The sequence below is a fragment of the Hyalella azteca genome, unplaced genomic scaffold (genome assembly GCF_000764305.2).
Source record: "Hyalella azteca isolate HAZT.00-mixed unplaced genomic scaffold, Hazt_2.0.2 contig17406, whole genome shotgun sequence".
NCBI classification, from domain to species: Eukaryota; Metazoa; Arthropoda; class Malacostraca; order Amphipoda; family Hyalellidae; genus Hyalella; species Hyalella azteca.
Window position 1 is genome coordinate 5762 of NW_025947190.1, and position 16292 is coordinate 22053.

At 39.1% G+C, this 16292-nt stretch overlaps 1 protein-coding gene across 1 annotated transcript; it reads right to left on the reverse strand.

The window, feature by feature from the left end:
• Nucleotides 1–6963: 6963 nt before the first annotated feature.
• Nucleotides 6964–15060, reverse strand: LOC108682690. The gene is made up of 3 exons (XM_018171911.2): nt 15020–15060; nt 7894–9662; nt 6964–7494 (listed from the first exon to the last, which is right to left on the reverse strand). The coding sequence occupies exons 2-3, from the start codon at nt 9642–9644 to the stop codon at nt 7365–7367; spliced, it is 1881 nt and encodes a 626-aa protein (XP_018027400.1). The 5' UTR covers nt 9645–9662; nt 15020–15060; the 3' UTR covers nt 6964–7364.
• Between the last annotated feature and the right edge of the window lie 1232 nt (nt 15061–16292).

Consider the following 16292-nt stretch of genomic DNA (forward strand, 5'->3'; position numbering starts at 1 on the left):
TGTTGAAAACGAACTTCATTGAGAAGCTTGTTCCTAATTAGACATCATTGGAAACTTATGAGTCTTCTGATATAAGTCAAATAAAATTTAGAAATAGTTGCGGACGTCCAGTAAATTGCGATGAGTGCGGCTGAAAAAGAGAATTAATGTGTTTGCTCAATATTGTTTGCATTATATCAGTGTGTTCTGAAAATAAACTGACGAGCTGTCGTGCGCCCGATGTGCCACTATAAATTGCCAGCGCGGCATGTCGTAGGCTACATGATGACTACATGTGAAATTTTTATGTTATTTAGGAGTATTTTGTCTCAAAATGTATTGTCTTGCATTTAAAGTAATAGAATATAACCGGTTTACTCATTTGTATTTTGTATTAGTTGTGTCGTAGAGGGATTGATTGCATGAAATTTCTACAATTTATAACATAATCATAGCTTTCTTTGCAAGAACAGTTCGATTGTGCTGAGAAGTATTTACTCATCACTAATTGAATTCTATTTATGTTCCCCTGAGATTAACATTCATGGCAAGATAACCGAATTGAGAGAGAGATATATTTCAAAATTTTATAGTAATTTAAGGCGCAGGAAAATACTTCATTGATCAAATACTCGTTTTCGCAAAGAAAATTTCTGTGGCAAAGACTCCTAAATTTTAAATTATAATAGTTATGTCATGAAAGATATAATGTATTTAGCTCAATAAAAAGTTCTCGTTTTCAATCATTTTAAAAATTTCTGTAATAATAAAAGATTTTACATATTAGAAGTGAATTTTTATTGAGAGAGCGACATCCGAGCTCGTTTAATTGCCTTTGCACAAAGTTGCAGGAATTTGTCATGCGTTGACCTCATGTGATGTTGCTGAGCTACTGTAATTAGGTCCCGGTGCTATCTTAGCAATTAACTTAACAAGTTCGCATGAAATATTAATATGAGAGAAAAAAAGTGCATAATAGTTCAGCTCTGTCCGTATTGTTGGTCAACATAAACAATTTGTTTATGACTGTATGAAAGGGCTACTTCAGAAGACCGTATTTCACCAGGGATGCGAGACATTGCATAACAGTGCAGTGAAAACTGCCCAGTCCTAAGTGTTCCTTTCGCATTGTCTTTTTTTGCAGAACAATTTTTAATAGAATTTGGGAGAATTATAATTATTGCCGTGCATTTTCCGCAGTTACCGCAATAGGTCATCTATTTTTTGAAAAAAATTATAGTAAACTATAAAATCGCCAACCATTTGCTAAAAAATCAAATTATGATAAGTTCCATTGCCGCAAAATTCAATTATTAGCATTTAAAAGACAGTAAACGAGAAATACAGGCATTAGAATTAATGCTTGAGTAGCCAGTCGGATATAATATATATGTGGCACTGAATAAAAGATCTGAGCTTTGACTATGTTTAAAGCCTTTGTCGGACTTGTGTACAAAATTCTAATTAGTGAAAACTTGATCTTTTATCGTAGACAAGCGCCCCACCTGCTGATTTGTGTCAACATTATGTCGGTCAACCGGCGACAACCCAGAACAACAAGTCGGGTGCTGGAGCGTCTACATATGCCCTCTTTGCCTGTTTTTGAGCGCTCGAATATTCAGAAAACACATATTCTGAACGATCGCTGTACAAGAAAACATACACGTTTTTATATAGTTACTGATGTTGCAGCTTGCATCCCGACATCGTCAATGCCAGGTGTGACGTCGCTCTGGGACGCTCGTCAGATCAACCCACACCTTTCCTCTCAGTGACTTTACATAGTCCACCTCAAGCGACACCCTGTTTTCTTCGGGACAAGCAAGCCCCGCTGCCCCGTCTGACGCCTGTCGGAGACCACCACTGCCGTGCTTCGAATGGACTATCATGATCCCTTCCCTGAAGAACGTAGCCTACAACACTTCTTGACTGTAACATTATCAGCCGCAGGCCACCAGACAGATCACATCCATTGATTAGACCAGTGGTTCCCAAACTTTTTCAGGCTGGCGCCCCCTTTGGCTCCCTAGTGAACTTCTAGCGCCCCCCACAGACACGTCTCTTATACACATCTAAGNGTAGTCAGTGATTATTTTTTGAAAATAATTCGATAAGTGAACAGATCAATGTCACGAATGTAATTGAATAATTTTATCAGCCTAAACTATAGTTTTGGAGATTTCTTCAATGTGCAAACGTATTTTTGAGCCAGTCAATTTTTCAGTAAGAAACTAAATGATCGTAGTTGCTAATAATCATGAACAGCCTGAATGATCAGAATAGACTGGTGGACACTGTTCGCAGTGCACTGAATTTCTGTCTGCAGCGAACGGTTCATCTATTAGTGAAAAATAAGCCGCTGTCTGCAGTGAAGATGAGAAATTTTGCGCTAACTCGGGAAATAGGGAGAATTTAAATAGTAATGAAAATGTTTACCTCGACGTAACTAAAAAAATCTATGCACAATTAATGTGCAGCTCATACTTCACTATTCTCGCGCACCTTCGGCCACGTCACTACGCTGCCAGAGGCTCCCGCTGAAATTTACACTGCTCTCGCCCAGTGTGCCGAGTTTAGAGTTGGAGCGTCCGTGAACGGGCCTCTTAATCCGCGGCTGATTGGTGGTCATCCGGAAATATGCTAGGCGTTCCTTTCAAGGCTGATTGGTGCACAAATTTGCTGGTGCATGGCTGCGCACCCCTGCCCCGTTAGACGCTTTATGTACACACAAGCCTCAATCTGCTCTGCTGTGATGTATTGTGAAAACCTGTGCTGCTCTTATCCGGACCAGCGTGTATTTTCTACTAGCGATAAGTAACCTTAAGTTATTAACGTCCCCATTTGTCTATATAAATTGTGTGCCAACCATAGAACGATGAGCTTAAGAGTTGCCTTGTCACGAAACGTAAATTAACGAATCTAGCCATAGCTCAGCCATGTGTTGATAATCTCGTGCTCTTCGAATCGCATCGTAAACTCGCTGCTACTCAGTGATGCGATTGTTATAAAATAGCAATTCAAATTTGTGCAGCCTTTTTACAAATAGCGAGCTATATTTAGTGACATTCCACTTTCAACGTAAAACCTAGGAAATCCTCGGAATGCAGTCAAAAACTTCAAAAAAAAATATTTCTAAAAATGCAAAAAAAGAATTCGAAAGCCTTCTTTTTTGTACGCTAGTTCGCAGTGTAAGTCAAAGGACGGTATATTTGATTTGAAAGTAGACCAACGAAAGATTTCCTCTGATCATGGCAAGGCTAACGTTCTTAATCAGTTCTTCAGCAGGTTAACGTTCTTAATCAGTTCTTCAGCAGTGTGTTCACAGATGAGGACTTGAGCAGTATTCCAGATATTGAGGGGCACCCAACTGGCTCGAAGTTAACAGGTTTTGATATACACGAAGAGGTTCTCAAGCGCCTGGAAGCTCTAAATCCCAACAAGTCATGTGGACCGGACGGCTTCCATCCCAGATTGCTCAAAAAAATAGCAACCGTTCTGGCCGGCCCATTGACAGTATTCTTTTAGAAAACCTTGAACGAAGGAACTTTGCCGTCCGACTGGAAAGAAGCTCAAGTAACACCATTGTTCAAAAAAGGTGACAAAAGCAGCCCCGGCAACTATCGCTCTGTCAGTATGACAAGTGTTGTTTGTAAGCTAATGGAATCTGTTGTATGGGATAGGATTATCGATCACTTGACTGTTCACCATCTCCTATCAGATTGTTAACACGGTTTTATTGCCGGTAGATACTGCACCACTAACTTATTATCTACGTTTAACGTTGAACGATTGGACTCGCCTGCTGGACGAAAGGGAGCCAGTGGATGCATTGTACCTCGATTTTGCCAAAGCATTTGACAGTGTTCCGAATGAGCGGCTGTTACGTAAAGTGAAGTCTTTGGGAATTGAGGGAAACGTACTCCAATGGATCAGAGATTTTCTAGTAGGTAGACGACAACGTGTCAGTATTAACGGAACCGTGTCAGACCTGTCTCTTATACACATCTAGATGTGTATAAGAGACAGCTTTCATGGGGCGGTCACCCGGGGGGGGCAGAAACGATACGGAATGAGGTATGGGAGGGCTGGAGGGCGCTGGCGAGGAACTGGGCACAAGCCAGGTCCAGATGCGCGGCTAATGGGAGGACGCCAGTCTCCTGGTGAAGGTGGGAGATCGGGGCCATTTTTAGGCAGCCGGTTGCTAGTCTCAATGCAGTGTTTTGAATTATCTGCAGGCTGGCAACTGCTGTGCGTGAGGCAGCAGGGTACCAGATGGGGGCCGCGTAGTTGAGAATTGGGCGCGTGATGGCTCGGTAGGTGGCAATAATGTCCTCCTTGGAGAAGCCCCAATTGGTACCAGATAGGGCTTTTAGGATGCGAAGAGAACCCGTCGCTTTCGTGGCGATGGCTCTTGCACGAGGGGAGAATGTGAAGTGCGTATCCCAGGTGACGCCCAGGATTTTAGGGGTTTTATCCAGAGGGATAACGCCGTTGCAGATAGTGGCTGCAGGGTGGGATCGAGATTGGTGGGTGTCTGGTGTGAATAGCGTGACCGAGGATTTGCCAGGGGCCACGCTCAGTTTCTTGGCCGCCGACCAATCCGATACGTTCCGAAGGAGCACAGCGAGCTCAGCCTCAGCAGCGTCGAGCCTCGGGGACGAGACAAAGATGGTCAGATCGTCCGCATAAGAGGCAATGTTGGGGGTCGGAACTGGGATATCGGAGATTAAGTGGTTGAAGAGGGCCGGCGAGATGACCGAGCCCTGGGGCACTCCGAAGTGAACAGCCCTGAAAGGCGACTGCGTTCTGAAATAGAGGCAGGACGGTTTGAGAATTGGAATAATTGTAGAATTTTTGCAAATGGATGGAATTGAGGCTGTGGAGACGGAGATGTTGAAAATATGGGTAAGGAACTGGAGGCCACGCGGGCCGAGGTGCTTTAGATGAAGCACCGTGAGGCCATCAGGACCCCGAGCGGAAGAGTTGTTGGCGGCTGAGATGGCAAGCTTCACCATGTCTGGGGGAAAAGGGGAGAAGTCCCTGTCGAGGGGTGTTGGGCTCGTATTCGACGAATGAGGCGGCGGGTGGAGGGGCTCTGAGAGTGAGGAGAGACCGAATTGAAAAGCTTGCAGAAGGCGGAGATCTTGCGTTGGGAGGAGAGGGAAATCCGACCAAATTGGATTGGCTGATTGGGGGGAGGGCGGTTCCTCTTTCCGGCTAGGGAGCGGAGGAGATTCCAATGTTTGGATTGGTTGGTACGTCTGCTGCACGACGCAAGATGTGTCTGCCATGTGTTACGAGATGGTAACCAACCTTTCAGTATGGCGATCGACGGCAGACTGACTTCAATTGTAAGAAGAAGATGGCTCTGCCACCTCCGAAGAACTTGCTCGGTGACTTTACAATCTAAAATCGTTGAGGTGATCAGACACGAGGAAATAGATGACTACGAGCTTCAATACCCGTTCAGTGATTGCAGTTGAGACACGAACCCACGAGCAAAAACGTGAGACAAGCACACGTGTCTTCTTCGAGAAACTTCGATAGTGTCACCATATTCCGTGGTAGTAAAATCAATCTATAACTAAAATTAGCAAACAAATTGTTTGATCAGTTTTGAAGCAAACAATTTCTGCAAGGTCAGTTGAAAGTTTTTTGTCTAATTTTAATAAATAGTTCCATGCATGGTTTCCAATTAAGATCACGATCTGTCGAAAAAATATTTCGCGATCATGCGCTGCTATGCTAATGCTTTATCATTTACTGATTAAATAAACGCCTCGAGTTTCCGGAACTTGTAATTCAATGCAGTTCAACAAGTAAAATCTGTAAATTTTATATTCATTCATGTTGAAGACGATTTCATTGAGAAGTTTGTTCCTAATTAGACATCATTGAAAACTTATGAAGTCCAGTAAATTGCGATGAGTGGTGCTGCAAGGCAGAATTAATATGTTTGTTCAAATGTTTGCATTATATCAGTGTGTCTTAGAAATAAACTGTGTCGAGAACAACTGCGGTGCACCGATTGCGCAACTGCCCTCTAATCCAGTGCGGCGCAGTCAAAAAGTTCGAGCCCCACAATTATACCCAAATAATACCTTTAATTAACACATGAGTAGCATAGATAGTGAGTGTATGGTTAGGGGACGCAGTGTGAAGCCGACATTTTTCACTGGAATTTGCAGCAATAGAATAAGCCTACTAGAAGTAGTTAATTTCTGATTCGTCACAGCATTCAACGTTGACCCTATATAAGAGCCTGTAGTACCCGAGGAACCAAGCTATTCGGTTAGTTAGATTTCTATGATTACTTAAATTAAGGATTATCCCGTTTCATATTTATTGATTCGTCTTCGTTCACACATTGTCATTTTTTGTATATATCATGAATACATTTTGGTATACTTTTTAATTTTTTCCTAATTTTATTAATTGAAACCGTACATGTACAAGAAAACATACACGTTTTTATATAGTTACTGATGCGGCAGCTGGCTGCCAGACATCGTCAATACCAGGGATATTAACAATGTAACCTCAAGTAATCAGTGCATCACGGGAGAAGAGATATATATTTTATATACACGAAAGTAGTAAGAGCAGTACATCGTTTGAGAATCTTCTGAAATATTCGAGTTTATATGAATATAATGCTCCCCTGCATACGGCAAAATATGATTATAAAAATTACGTGAGACCTGAAATGTGATTAGCTTACCATAAGGTTCCGTGGCGGTAGGAGCTGGATGCGACCGACCAAAGCGCGCAAAGAAAATTGCTGCGCCCGCCTTGTTAATTGAGCTCTCTTTCATTCGAATAAAAACATTTTAGTTCGCTTCATTCTTCATTCTGGCCGATTGTGCGGCAATCATTATCATTAGATTCTTTATCTTTATAAAACCAGGCAAAAAATGCATTTTAATCATTTAATTAGTTCCTCCGGCTCTTTCATTTTGTTTCAGCCGTTTAAATATTATGTTTCGTTCATTCGACCATTTTTTTCATCCATTTAAATATTTTCTTTTTGAATAAGGCCTATTTAACTTAAGGAACTTCGAATCGTGCGCATTATTTACACAACCATCCTCTAACGCAAACTTCATCGTTTTAAATATTTGATGAAGTATTAAATTGCTGCCTTGACTAGTTCTCTCTGATCATACCAAATAAAATCTTTATCCTATGATTTTATAGGTGCACGTTGGAAGTCTCCTAAATAGTTGTCTATTGAAATCAGACCACGAACAATTTCAAACAGCAATATATCAATGGAGGAGCAATATATCAATAGTTGTCTATTGAAATCAGACCACAAACAATTTCAAACAGCAATATATCAATGAAGGTTATATTTCCTCGGGTAGTGCGAAGGCTCTGTTGGTTTACCGGACGACGTCGCAGGAATTTTCCCGGCGCCTGCAGAAGATTTTCTGGTTGCTGCCGCGCGCCTCCCAGGTGGCCGCGTGCAGCTGGTGCGACTCCTGCACTCCCAGCACGTGAGCCAAGTTCGCCCTGGACAACAAAAATTCAAATTAATTGCTCAGAAATAAACCATCTTATGTGATGATCAAACTGAATAGGACTCCTATAGCAAATAACTCACTTCTCTGTTTCGTTTTTCGGGCCCATGTTTCTTAAGTGTACGACTAACATATTACGTAACATCACGGATCCATAAGGAATAATTACCTGCGGCTTCTGATGTCACCAACAAAGAGGTAATCAATCTATCAATCAGCCAATTTTTCATGCCAACCAGTAACCTTACCACGTTAGCCTCAAATAAGGCATTGAGTGTTCTCGAATGAGTTGAATAAATATGTATGAATAAACTTGTTAAATAAGCGCAAGCCAAATTTGAAGTAAATTGAAAAGAAATTGAATATTGCTTCCATAAAATGTCATTCTTACACAATAAGAGAATCAGTTGCGTCATATTTTGATGATATGAAGAACTCGAAGAGCGAGCACTTGACGCAGCCTGTAGGGTCTTCGAACTGATGCCATAATTCGTTGACCGCACTCACGGCATCGCATTTACTGTCGACCTCTCTTGTCAAAGTCGCAGATTTTTGGTTTATTTTGGAGTAGAGGAATGCTAGCAGCTGCGGTGCATCTTGCAGCTCAACAGTTGAATCTCTGGCGTGTCTCCTCTTCAAGCGCCGGCAGCTGTTTCCTTTACCAGGACAATTTTTGTCACCTTTCATACCATCGTCTCCATCGTCTCCGTTGGGTCCCGGCATACCAGGGTCACCCGGCATTCCTGGGTCTCCATTATCCCCAATGTCTCCAGGCATCCCAGGGTCTCCACCTGGGCCCTGAGCTCCCTCGGGTCCCGGTCCTCCTGTTGATCCTTGTAGTCCCATCGGCCCAGAAATGCCCTTCAAACCCTTGTTCCCTTTTTCTCCTTTGATGCCTTTCATTCCTTTATCTCCCTTAATGCCCTTGTCGCCTTTTATACCCTTATTTCCTATCATGCCTTTGTCCCCAGATGCCCCAGGAGGTCCAACACTCACGGGTAGCAGAATTTGGAGCAGCAACCTCAAGAGCAGTAACGAGAGCACGCCGTACGTGCCGACAACGAGCGCCACCAACAACTTCGGTACCTTGCCTTTGCGATGTCCATCAGTAGGCTCAATAATGATACTTAGGGGCGGTTCATTTTCGTAGTAATCATTTCTTGAGACTTCAGGGCTTGCTATAAAACTTGATGATTGATGGCTCTTTGAGAACTTTACAGGCCAGCGTTCTTTTCGCTTCGCAGCTCTAGTGCTCCTTCGGTGCAGAAAGCTCGACTGGTTCTTGGAAGAGAAGTTTATAAACGATAGGGTTTTTTGCAAAAGATGAGCGCAGACGTCAAAAGCTGAATTTTTCAATGATAATTGCTCATTGCAAATAAAATCCACAAGCAAATTTCCATTTTTCTGAGAGGCTGTTAGAAAATTTGCTAAAAGTGTCTTCAGCAACTGAATGTTTTCTCCAAAAAATTTTACGAGCTTTGGATTCATGCACGATACAACATTCATCATTTCGTTCTCAACTTTTTTGTTGTATATAAATGAATTGGGACAGTGATGTAACATGCTTGATCCTTGAAGAAATGCGTTTTGCACCCGGCTTAAAGACCAAGACATTATTCGTTGCTTCTTTTGAGGCATTGTTCTTGTAAATAAAGATGGAATTGCTTCATTGATTATTGCATTCAACTCTCTGCCCGCAGACAACCAACAACGGCCCATTCTGTTGAGGTACTCGAAAACATGCAGAATCTCCATCATTGCTCCTAAGACGATGTCCTGGCCGGTAATATCAGCACGTGTTAAATTATTTACAACGAATGGTATGATTAGGCGGTTCGAAATAATCCATTCCTCAGGCAACTCCAGAATATCGCTTCCCGATTCAGACCTCAGCAGGGGAAGAAGACGCGAGTTATTCAAGGCTATTTCAGGCACGAGTGTTGAGCTGTTCGGGAGATACCCAGGCACATCGGATTGCCTAACAGCGGGTTTGTATTTTTGAAGGCTTGCCAGAGATTCGTATTGACTCTGAAGAATTGAATTAGGTTGATGGTTAATTGGGTCATGAATGAAGGCTACGCAGATCCTGATCGCCGAATGGACAACGCAGGCGAGGAAGCACGACTGCTGTGTCGACCACATGGCCTGGGCGATATCGCTCTGAAACATGACCAAGAATATACAGAGAAATTAAGTTTACTTGACTTAGTCGAAGTTATTGGGTAATTGACTACATCAATACATATACTAATGTATAATAAAAATACTTCAAAATTTTCTGCTAAATCACCTGGGGGTGGACAATCAATCAGATATCAATTGACAATTATCCATCGGAACGTTCACGTTGTATTCTGTGACAGATCAGGCAGAGTAGTGTTTTTAACACCTGAAGAAATAAACTCAATCAATTAAAAATGAAATTACAGATATCAGCCAGTTTGAAATAAACCGCTAGTGGATTATATTCTTTCCCTTGTTAAAAAATTCAATTGTTAGATTATTTAAAGTAGGAAAATATGTTATAATTTTGATGTGATAATTTTTCCCAATTTCGAAACGATGGTAATAGATATTTGGTTGGGATATACGGAATTCAAAGCACGACGGATGACCTGCGAAGTTCTTGTGTTATGCGAAGCCAGTGCGGGATGAGAATGTTTTGAGCGTTTTGTCGTGCAGCGAATGAGTTATGAATAGATTTGTTCATAAACTTACATCATTGACTACGATACATGTAACATGATGGCAGACTAATGACTTTGAAACAACCTATGAGTTGATTTCGTTGAAACAACGTTAAAATCCTTGTTATTTCAACGTCATATGCATGGTGGGATAGAGTGCGAGCAGTCAGAGGGTTCGGTTGTTTGGATTATACCATTTATTTGAGGCGTGAGATGAAATAATTTTCTTTCAGCCATTGTTCAGCATTTTGGAAGTTTTGTGATTAAGTTGGCCGGGAACGAGCGTCCCTATAAAACTTAGTTATTCAAGAGTTTACTCGCTTCACACTATATGTATATGTTAGTGCACTTATATACAACCAAGCGGTGCGTTCGTTCAAGCATTGAACATCAAAAACATACACCAGATATAATTGAATGTTTTTACAGATCAAACATCTAAGAGGTTAATGGAAATCCCTCAAGAGGTTAATGGAAATCAGTGCTAATGTTTATGTCATTTCTTTGCTAATATCATCACTAAACCAACTTTACAAAGAGAACAGTTAGAAATTTAATTTGCCGTATCTGCATTGAGAACATTATTCATGATCATGCAGATCAATCACTAATTAAAAATTATAAACCTTATTTACAGAAGAGAATTACAGAATTACAGAATTATATAAGGAATGTGCGCACCTATAATTGAGTAACAATTTTACGCGGAAAAGAGCTGTAAGCGGTATTATAGGACAAAGTTTCCGTCCATGATATTTCAAACTTTTTAAAACTGAGGTATCAGCTGTTCAAGCTAAAGTCTTGTAATCATTCCCAAACACAAGCAAATAGATTAATTCTGGAAAAATTAACATATCAGATTTGGCGGATTGGCGAGCAGAACTCCATACCGAAAATGAAGCCGAACGTTATATTTAGCACATCGATTGGCTTTGACGTTCTTTGACACGTTCATTCGGTATTCAAGTCTCAATCACGTTTGTGTAAGTTTTGACTTTCCATTAATTATAAGCCTACTTGTATTTTTCAAGTTATTGAATGGATGATGGAGCTAGTCACGTACAACATTTTCAAGTTGTGGCAACTTTACCGGGAGTTTTCTTCGATTCTATATATTCATGTTCAAAAGATAATTATTACGAAGCGTTTTCACCATTAAAGCTAAGCCCATTGACTGCAATGATGTGTAAAATAAGTTCTTATTTAGACAGGACCAATCTAAACGTGCGGTCATTAATAAATTAAATCAGTTCTCATTTTTATGTGACTTTGGCATCTCGGGAGAACATAACCATATAGATTAGTCGTGCTCGATGACCTCTTGACACATAATAAAAGAAATAAAAAAAACTTTCAAAAACCACGTTTTCTTAACGGACAAAAAAGAAAAACATTAACTCTTACATAACATTAAACTTTAAAGTTATGTAAATGTTATGTAATGTTATGTAAGAGACTAAGAGTAGATGTTTTTCTTTTTTGTCCGTTAGGAAAACGTGTTTTTTAAAACTTGTTTATATGTTTTATTTCATTGTTTTTAGTTTTGTAAACACCAGAAAAACGTGGTTTTTTAAAATGTTTTTTTTTTATATTTTTTTATTTTCTACTTTTTAGTTTAGCAATTTCAGCAATTCAAATCAATTTCCAGGGGATGCAAGTCTGGATGTTCGACAAAAAAAAAACTCGATTCCCAACCGTGAATTTTTAGGGTTTTTTAATTTTTTAAATAAAAAATTAGGATCTTCAGAAGTGCTCTAAATTAAGGTTTGAATTTTTGATGACAGACAGACAGACAGACACGAAGCGAAACTAAGAAAAACGTGGTAACTAACCGTAACCAAGTGGTTAGATTAAAATTAATCGATGCTTATTAGGATTCAATCTTTTTTTATGTATTGTTGATGCTGATACAATTGGTTAACCAGACTGCATTGCCAATGAAGTTGAAACGAGAGAAACTAGTTGAAATTAGAGAATTGAACATTCTCGTGAAATACTGAACTGAAAAAATAGGCTTTCGTTTGGATTTTCCTTCTTATATTCGCAAGACTACAACGTCACTCGATAAAATGAGGAATTCACTAAATCTTTCATTATTTTGAGATTTCTAGATTTGGTTAATCTCTGTATACATGTTTTTGCATATTCGGATGGACTTCACACACTTAAAACATTTCCGACCTAAATAATTCGTTCTAATGTATTACTATTTTAATATCCCTCATTCATTTAACAAGTGAACTGATGATTGTAAGGTTGTTAGTTACATATTAGAAGGCTCCGAAAGGAAATCGTTCTTACGAGAGACACTGCCTTTATGACACTGCCTTTTTATGGCAGCTCATCTTACACTGCCTTTATTGGTGAGCTGCCATATTAGACCAAATGAATCCTAATAATAAAATAGCTATTTCTGTTACATGTAAATTGGTTAAAAAGTGATCCTATATAAAATCTGTTATTCAAGGGCTTAAGTGAGTAATATAAGTCAGTATGAAAGTATTTATTTCCAATATAGTGTTGCGGGTCACGAGAGTGAGCTGCCTCCGGGACCGCGTATTCCAAGTACTTGTTTGGAAGGGTCATCACGTGCTCCCTGGACCAGGGACGTGCTACGACCTCTGTCATCCAGTGTAAACTATTGGACTGGGCACTCAGCTTGTCTGGTCATTTCATTGTTTCTAGCAATACCGTTTCATTATTGTTCTTGTTCAATAAATTAGTTATGGTGGCTGGTGTTTGATGCACCCGCGTAACGAACCCGATGAGGTACATGACTTCATTACAATTATTATAAAAATGCATCCATCTGCCATAAATCGGGGGTTGTACTGGATCGTGCATTCAAAGCAACAATGCAGGGAAGGAATATATCTTCTAAGAAATCAGTGCGAAGAGAAAAATATGACACGGTAACAATATGTCATGGACGTTCTTATCTCCCTAAAAAAGCCTATTGGGAAAATTATTTTTCTTCACGATTAGTTTGCTTAAAAATTCCGAGGCGCTAATTCTATGTTATATGAATCAAAATTAAATGCAAAGAAGATGAAACTGTCGATTGTCACGTGATAAACCTGAATGCAGTTATTTTTTTTAAATGTGAGATTTAAAGGCCCGCTTTTTAATAGTTCATAACTTAGGTTTGAATAAAATTGATACTATTCAATAAAATGGTTCTCAGCTAGAGTAAAAAATTAATTAATTAAATATTATTAGTTAAATTGATAGCATACGATTAAATAGCTACGTAATAGTTAAAATTTCAAAAATACTAAAGACGAATAACGATCTCTTTATCTATACAAGATTTTTTGCACGAAATTCAAATGAGTTTTGCATGTATAATCCAATTTTGTCGCCCCAAAACTTTTAAATCAAGGAAGGGGTCAATTCTATTAGAAATTTGCTGCTAAATGAACGATACTCATTCATTCATTTACTCTTTGTCTCTGTTGTGAACGCAACATTTGTCTTAGCTTAATTCTGTGGTCATGCGAAACTTTTTCGTTCATACATCATCTGTCAGCTGCGGAGTAAACACCGATCTTAGATCAGCTAGGAATGAATTTTGGTGAGCCTAGTTCTCGTGTCTGAATATTTCTCTATTTAGAAAGCCTTTGTAATTTACTTGAATATTTTCGAATATTGTTTATAAATTCAGTAACATTTTTTCTTTGAATAAATTTTGTATTTGTACCGGTTTCTTTCCAGAAACCGTGTCTTCTGGTAGTCTGGGAAACCATGTCACCAATGAACCCACGGATGCACGCGTATTCAATTAATCCTGCCGTAGATAATAGTTGCGCTGAAAAACACTGAATAGTCCGTAACAGTCTCACTATTACATTTAAGCATCAACACTAGTATTTTTGATATTTTAACTATTATTTAACTGTCAAATCGTATATTAATGATTAACTATTACTGTAGTAGTATAGTATAGTATCAATTTTATTCAAACCTAAGTTATGAACTATTGAAAACCGGGCCTTTAAATAGTATATTTAAAAAAATATCACTCAGTATTCTCTGCAGTGAGTGACAGAGAGCGCATTTTCTCGTCGACGAGAACTTGAGGTTACGGACGGACGGACAGACAGACATGGCGAGCACAATAGTGCATTTTTTCCATAAAGGAGAAAATGCGCTAAAAATTAACTGCATTCAGGTTTATCACGTGACAATCGACAGTTTCATCTTCTTCTGCATTTAATTTTGATTCATATAACATAGAATTAGTTCTTCGGAATTTTTAAGCAAAATAATTGCGAAGAAAAATAATTTTCCAAGAGGCTATATCAAGGAGATTTCCACAAATTTTCATTACATATTGATATCTTGTCATTTTTTTTCTCTTGCACAAAATATTGAACGACAGATAACTCCTTGCAGACGACTGAACGTTATTAATTTCAAATATAGATTACGTTTATGAACGGAAGAGTTGCATATAGATAGCAGACACTGATCAAGTAAAACCAAATTTTAGTTTTAAAGAACATTGTTCATTTCTTGGTCTGTTAGCGCAAACGAAGCATGTAATCAGCATTAACAAATTTCGCTCAAGAAATATAATCTGTCAATTTCTGTTAATTCATTACTAGTCATCACGAACTAACAATCTATATTTCAAACTTGTATTTTCTTACTAAATTCAGTCAAAATATTCATTGAATATTTTCTTCAAAGAGGTTTATGATGAATTTTGTAAAGTACGATTTATGAATCTTGAAGCCCTGTAATGCATTGCAGATGAGAGGATGTGAGATCTCATGCATTGCATCATCTATAAGTGCTCAAGAAATTACTTGAGAAAGATGAACGAACCTTGCAGACGAGATGGTAACCAACCTTTCAGTCTGACCATCGACGGCAGACTGACTTCAATTGCAAGAAGAAGACGTCTTTGCCGACCTCCGAAGAACTTGCTCAGTGACTTTACTAGCTAAAATCGTTGAGGTTCTAGGAGGAAAAATTATACCAAAATAATAACTTTAACATATGAGTAGCACAGATAGTGAGTGTATGATTAGGAGACGCAGTGTGAAGCCGACATTTTCCATATTCACTGGAATTTGCAGCAATTGAATTAGCCTACTAGACGTAGTTAAATTCTGATTCGTCAAAACACTCAGTGTTAACCCTAGATGCCTGTAGTACCCGAGAAATACCAAGCTATTCGGTCAGTTAGATTTCTATGATTACTTAAATTATTGATTATCCCCTTTCATATTTATATAATTTTGATTAGTTTTCGTTCACACATTGTCATATCTTGCATATATCATGAATAATTTTTTATAATTTTTTTCTAATTTTATTTCTTGAAACCGTACGTCATGGAATATTCGTTTCTTATCCTGCCTATGTTATTATCCTGACGCGTCTTGGAACAGCTTAGTAAAGTTCTACAAGGGCTAGCCCACAAGAATGTCCACACAGTGCAATAGCGTTTCATTCCAGTTGCAGCAATAGCGTTTCATTCCTTGACCTCGTTCAGATATATGCTCTTCACTTATTCATTGCTGTGTGATCTACAACGCAGAGGTGCGCGTTACTTTAGCATTTGTGCTGTTTATATGTGATAACTTTCTGCTTCAATTCGGTGGTGGTATTTCGAGGGGTATATAATGATGATTATCAGTTAATTATTATATTATCTTATTTAAGTTAAATTCTGCTTTGTTGCTCATATATTGCTAGTTCCAAATTCTGTTTTAATTCTTAATTTAGTAAGAACTAGAGCAAAGATAACACACGGTTGTGTTCATGACTTTATTTGTATATGATGTTTGTTAATTACAGTTTTCATTTGTCATTTATTCATTCTTTGTTTACCACTAAACCCACGACCGTATCATCAGTTTTCATTAGAGACTTAATAGCGGTTTCAGCGTTATTAGGCCGTAGGCCTGTCGCCGATTCTTAACATCGCGGTACATTCGCAGCATTTTGCTGTCTTGAACTCGCAACTTACTGCTCCAATTCTGCTATGCTTAACCGCCCGGCCTCCTCGCCGATTCTGACCAGAAACTGGCGCACAGAGCTGGGGATCGAACCCGCGCCTCAGTGCTCCAATCCTGGTAATCTGAACTGCAAC

What these genes read in the sequence shown, in the direction of transcription:
- LOC108682690 (XM_018171911.2), bottom strand. Translation starts at nt 9,644, where the DNA reads ATGTGGTCGACACAGCAGTCGTGCTTCCTCGCCTGCGTTGTCCATTCG. An exon ending in GCAACTGATTCTCTTATTGT is followed by an intron (nt 7,495 to 7,893) that starts GTAAGAATGACA and finishes TTTGTTGTCCAG; the next exon opens with GGCGAACTTGGCTCACGTGC.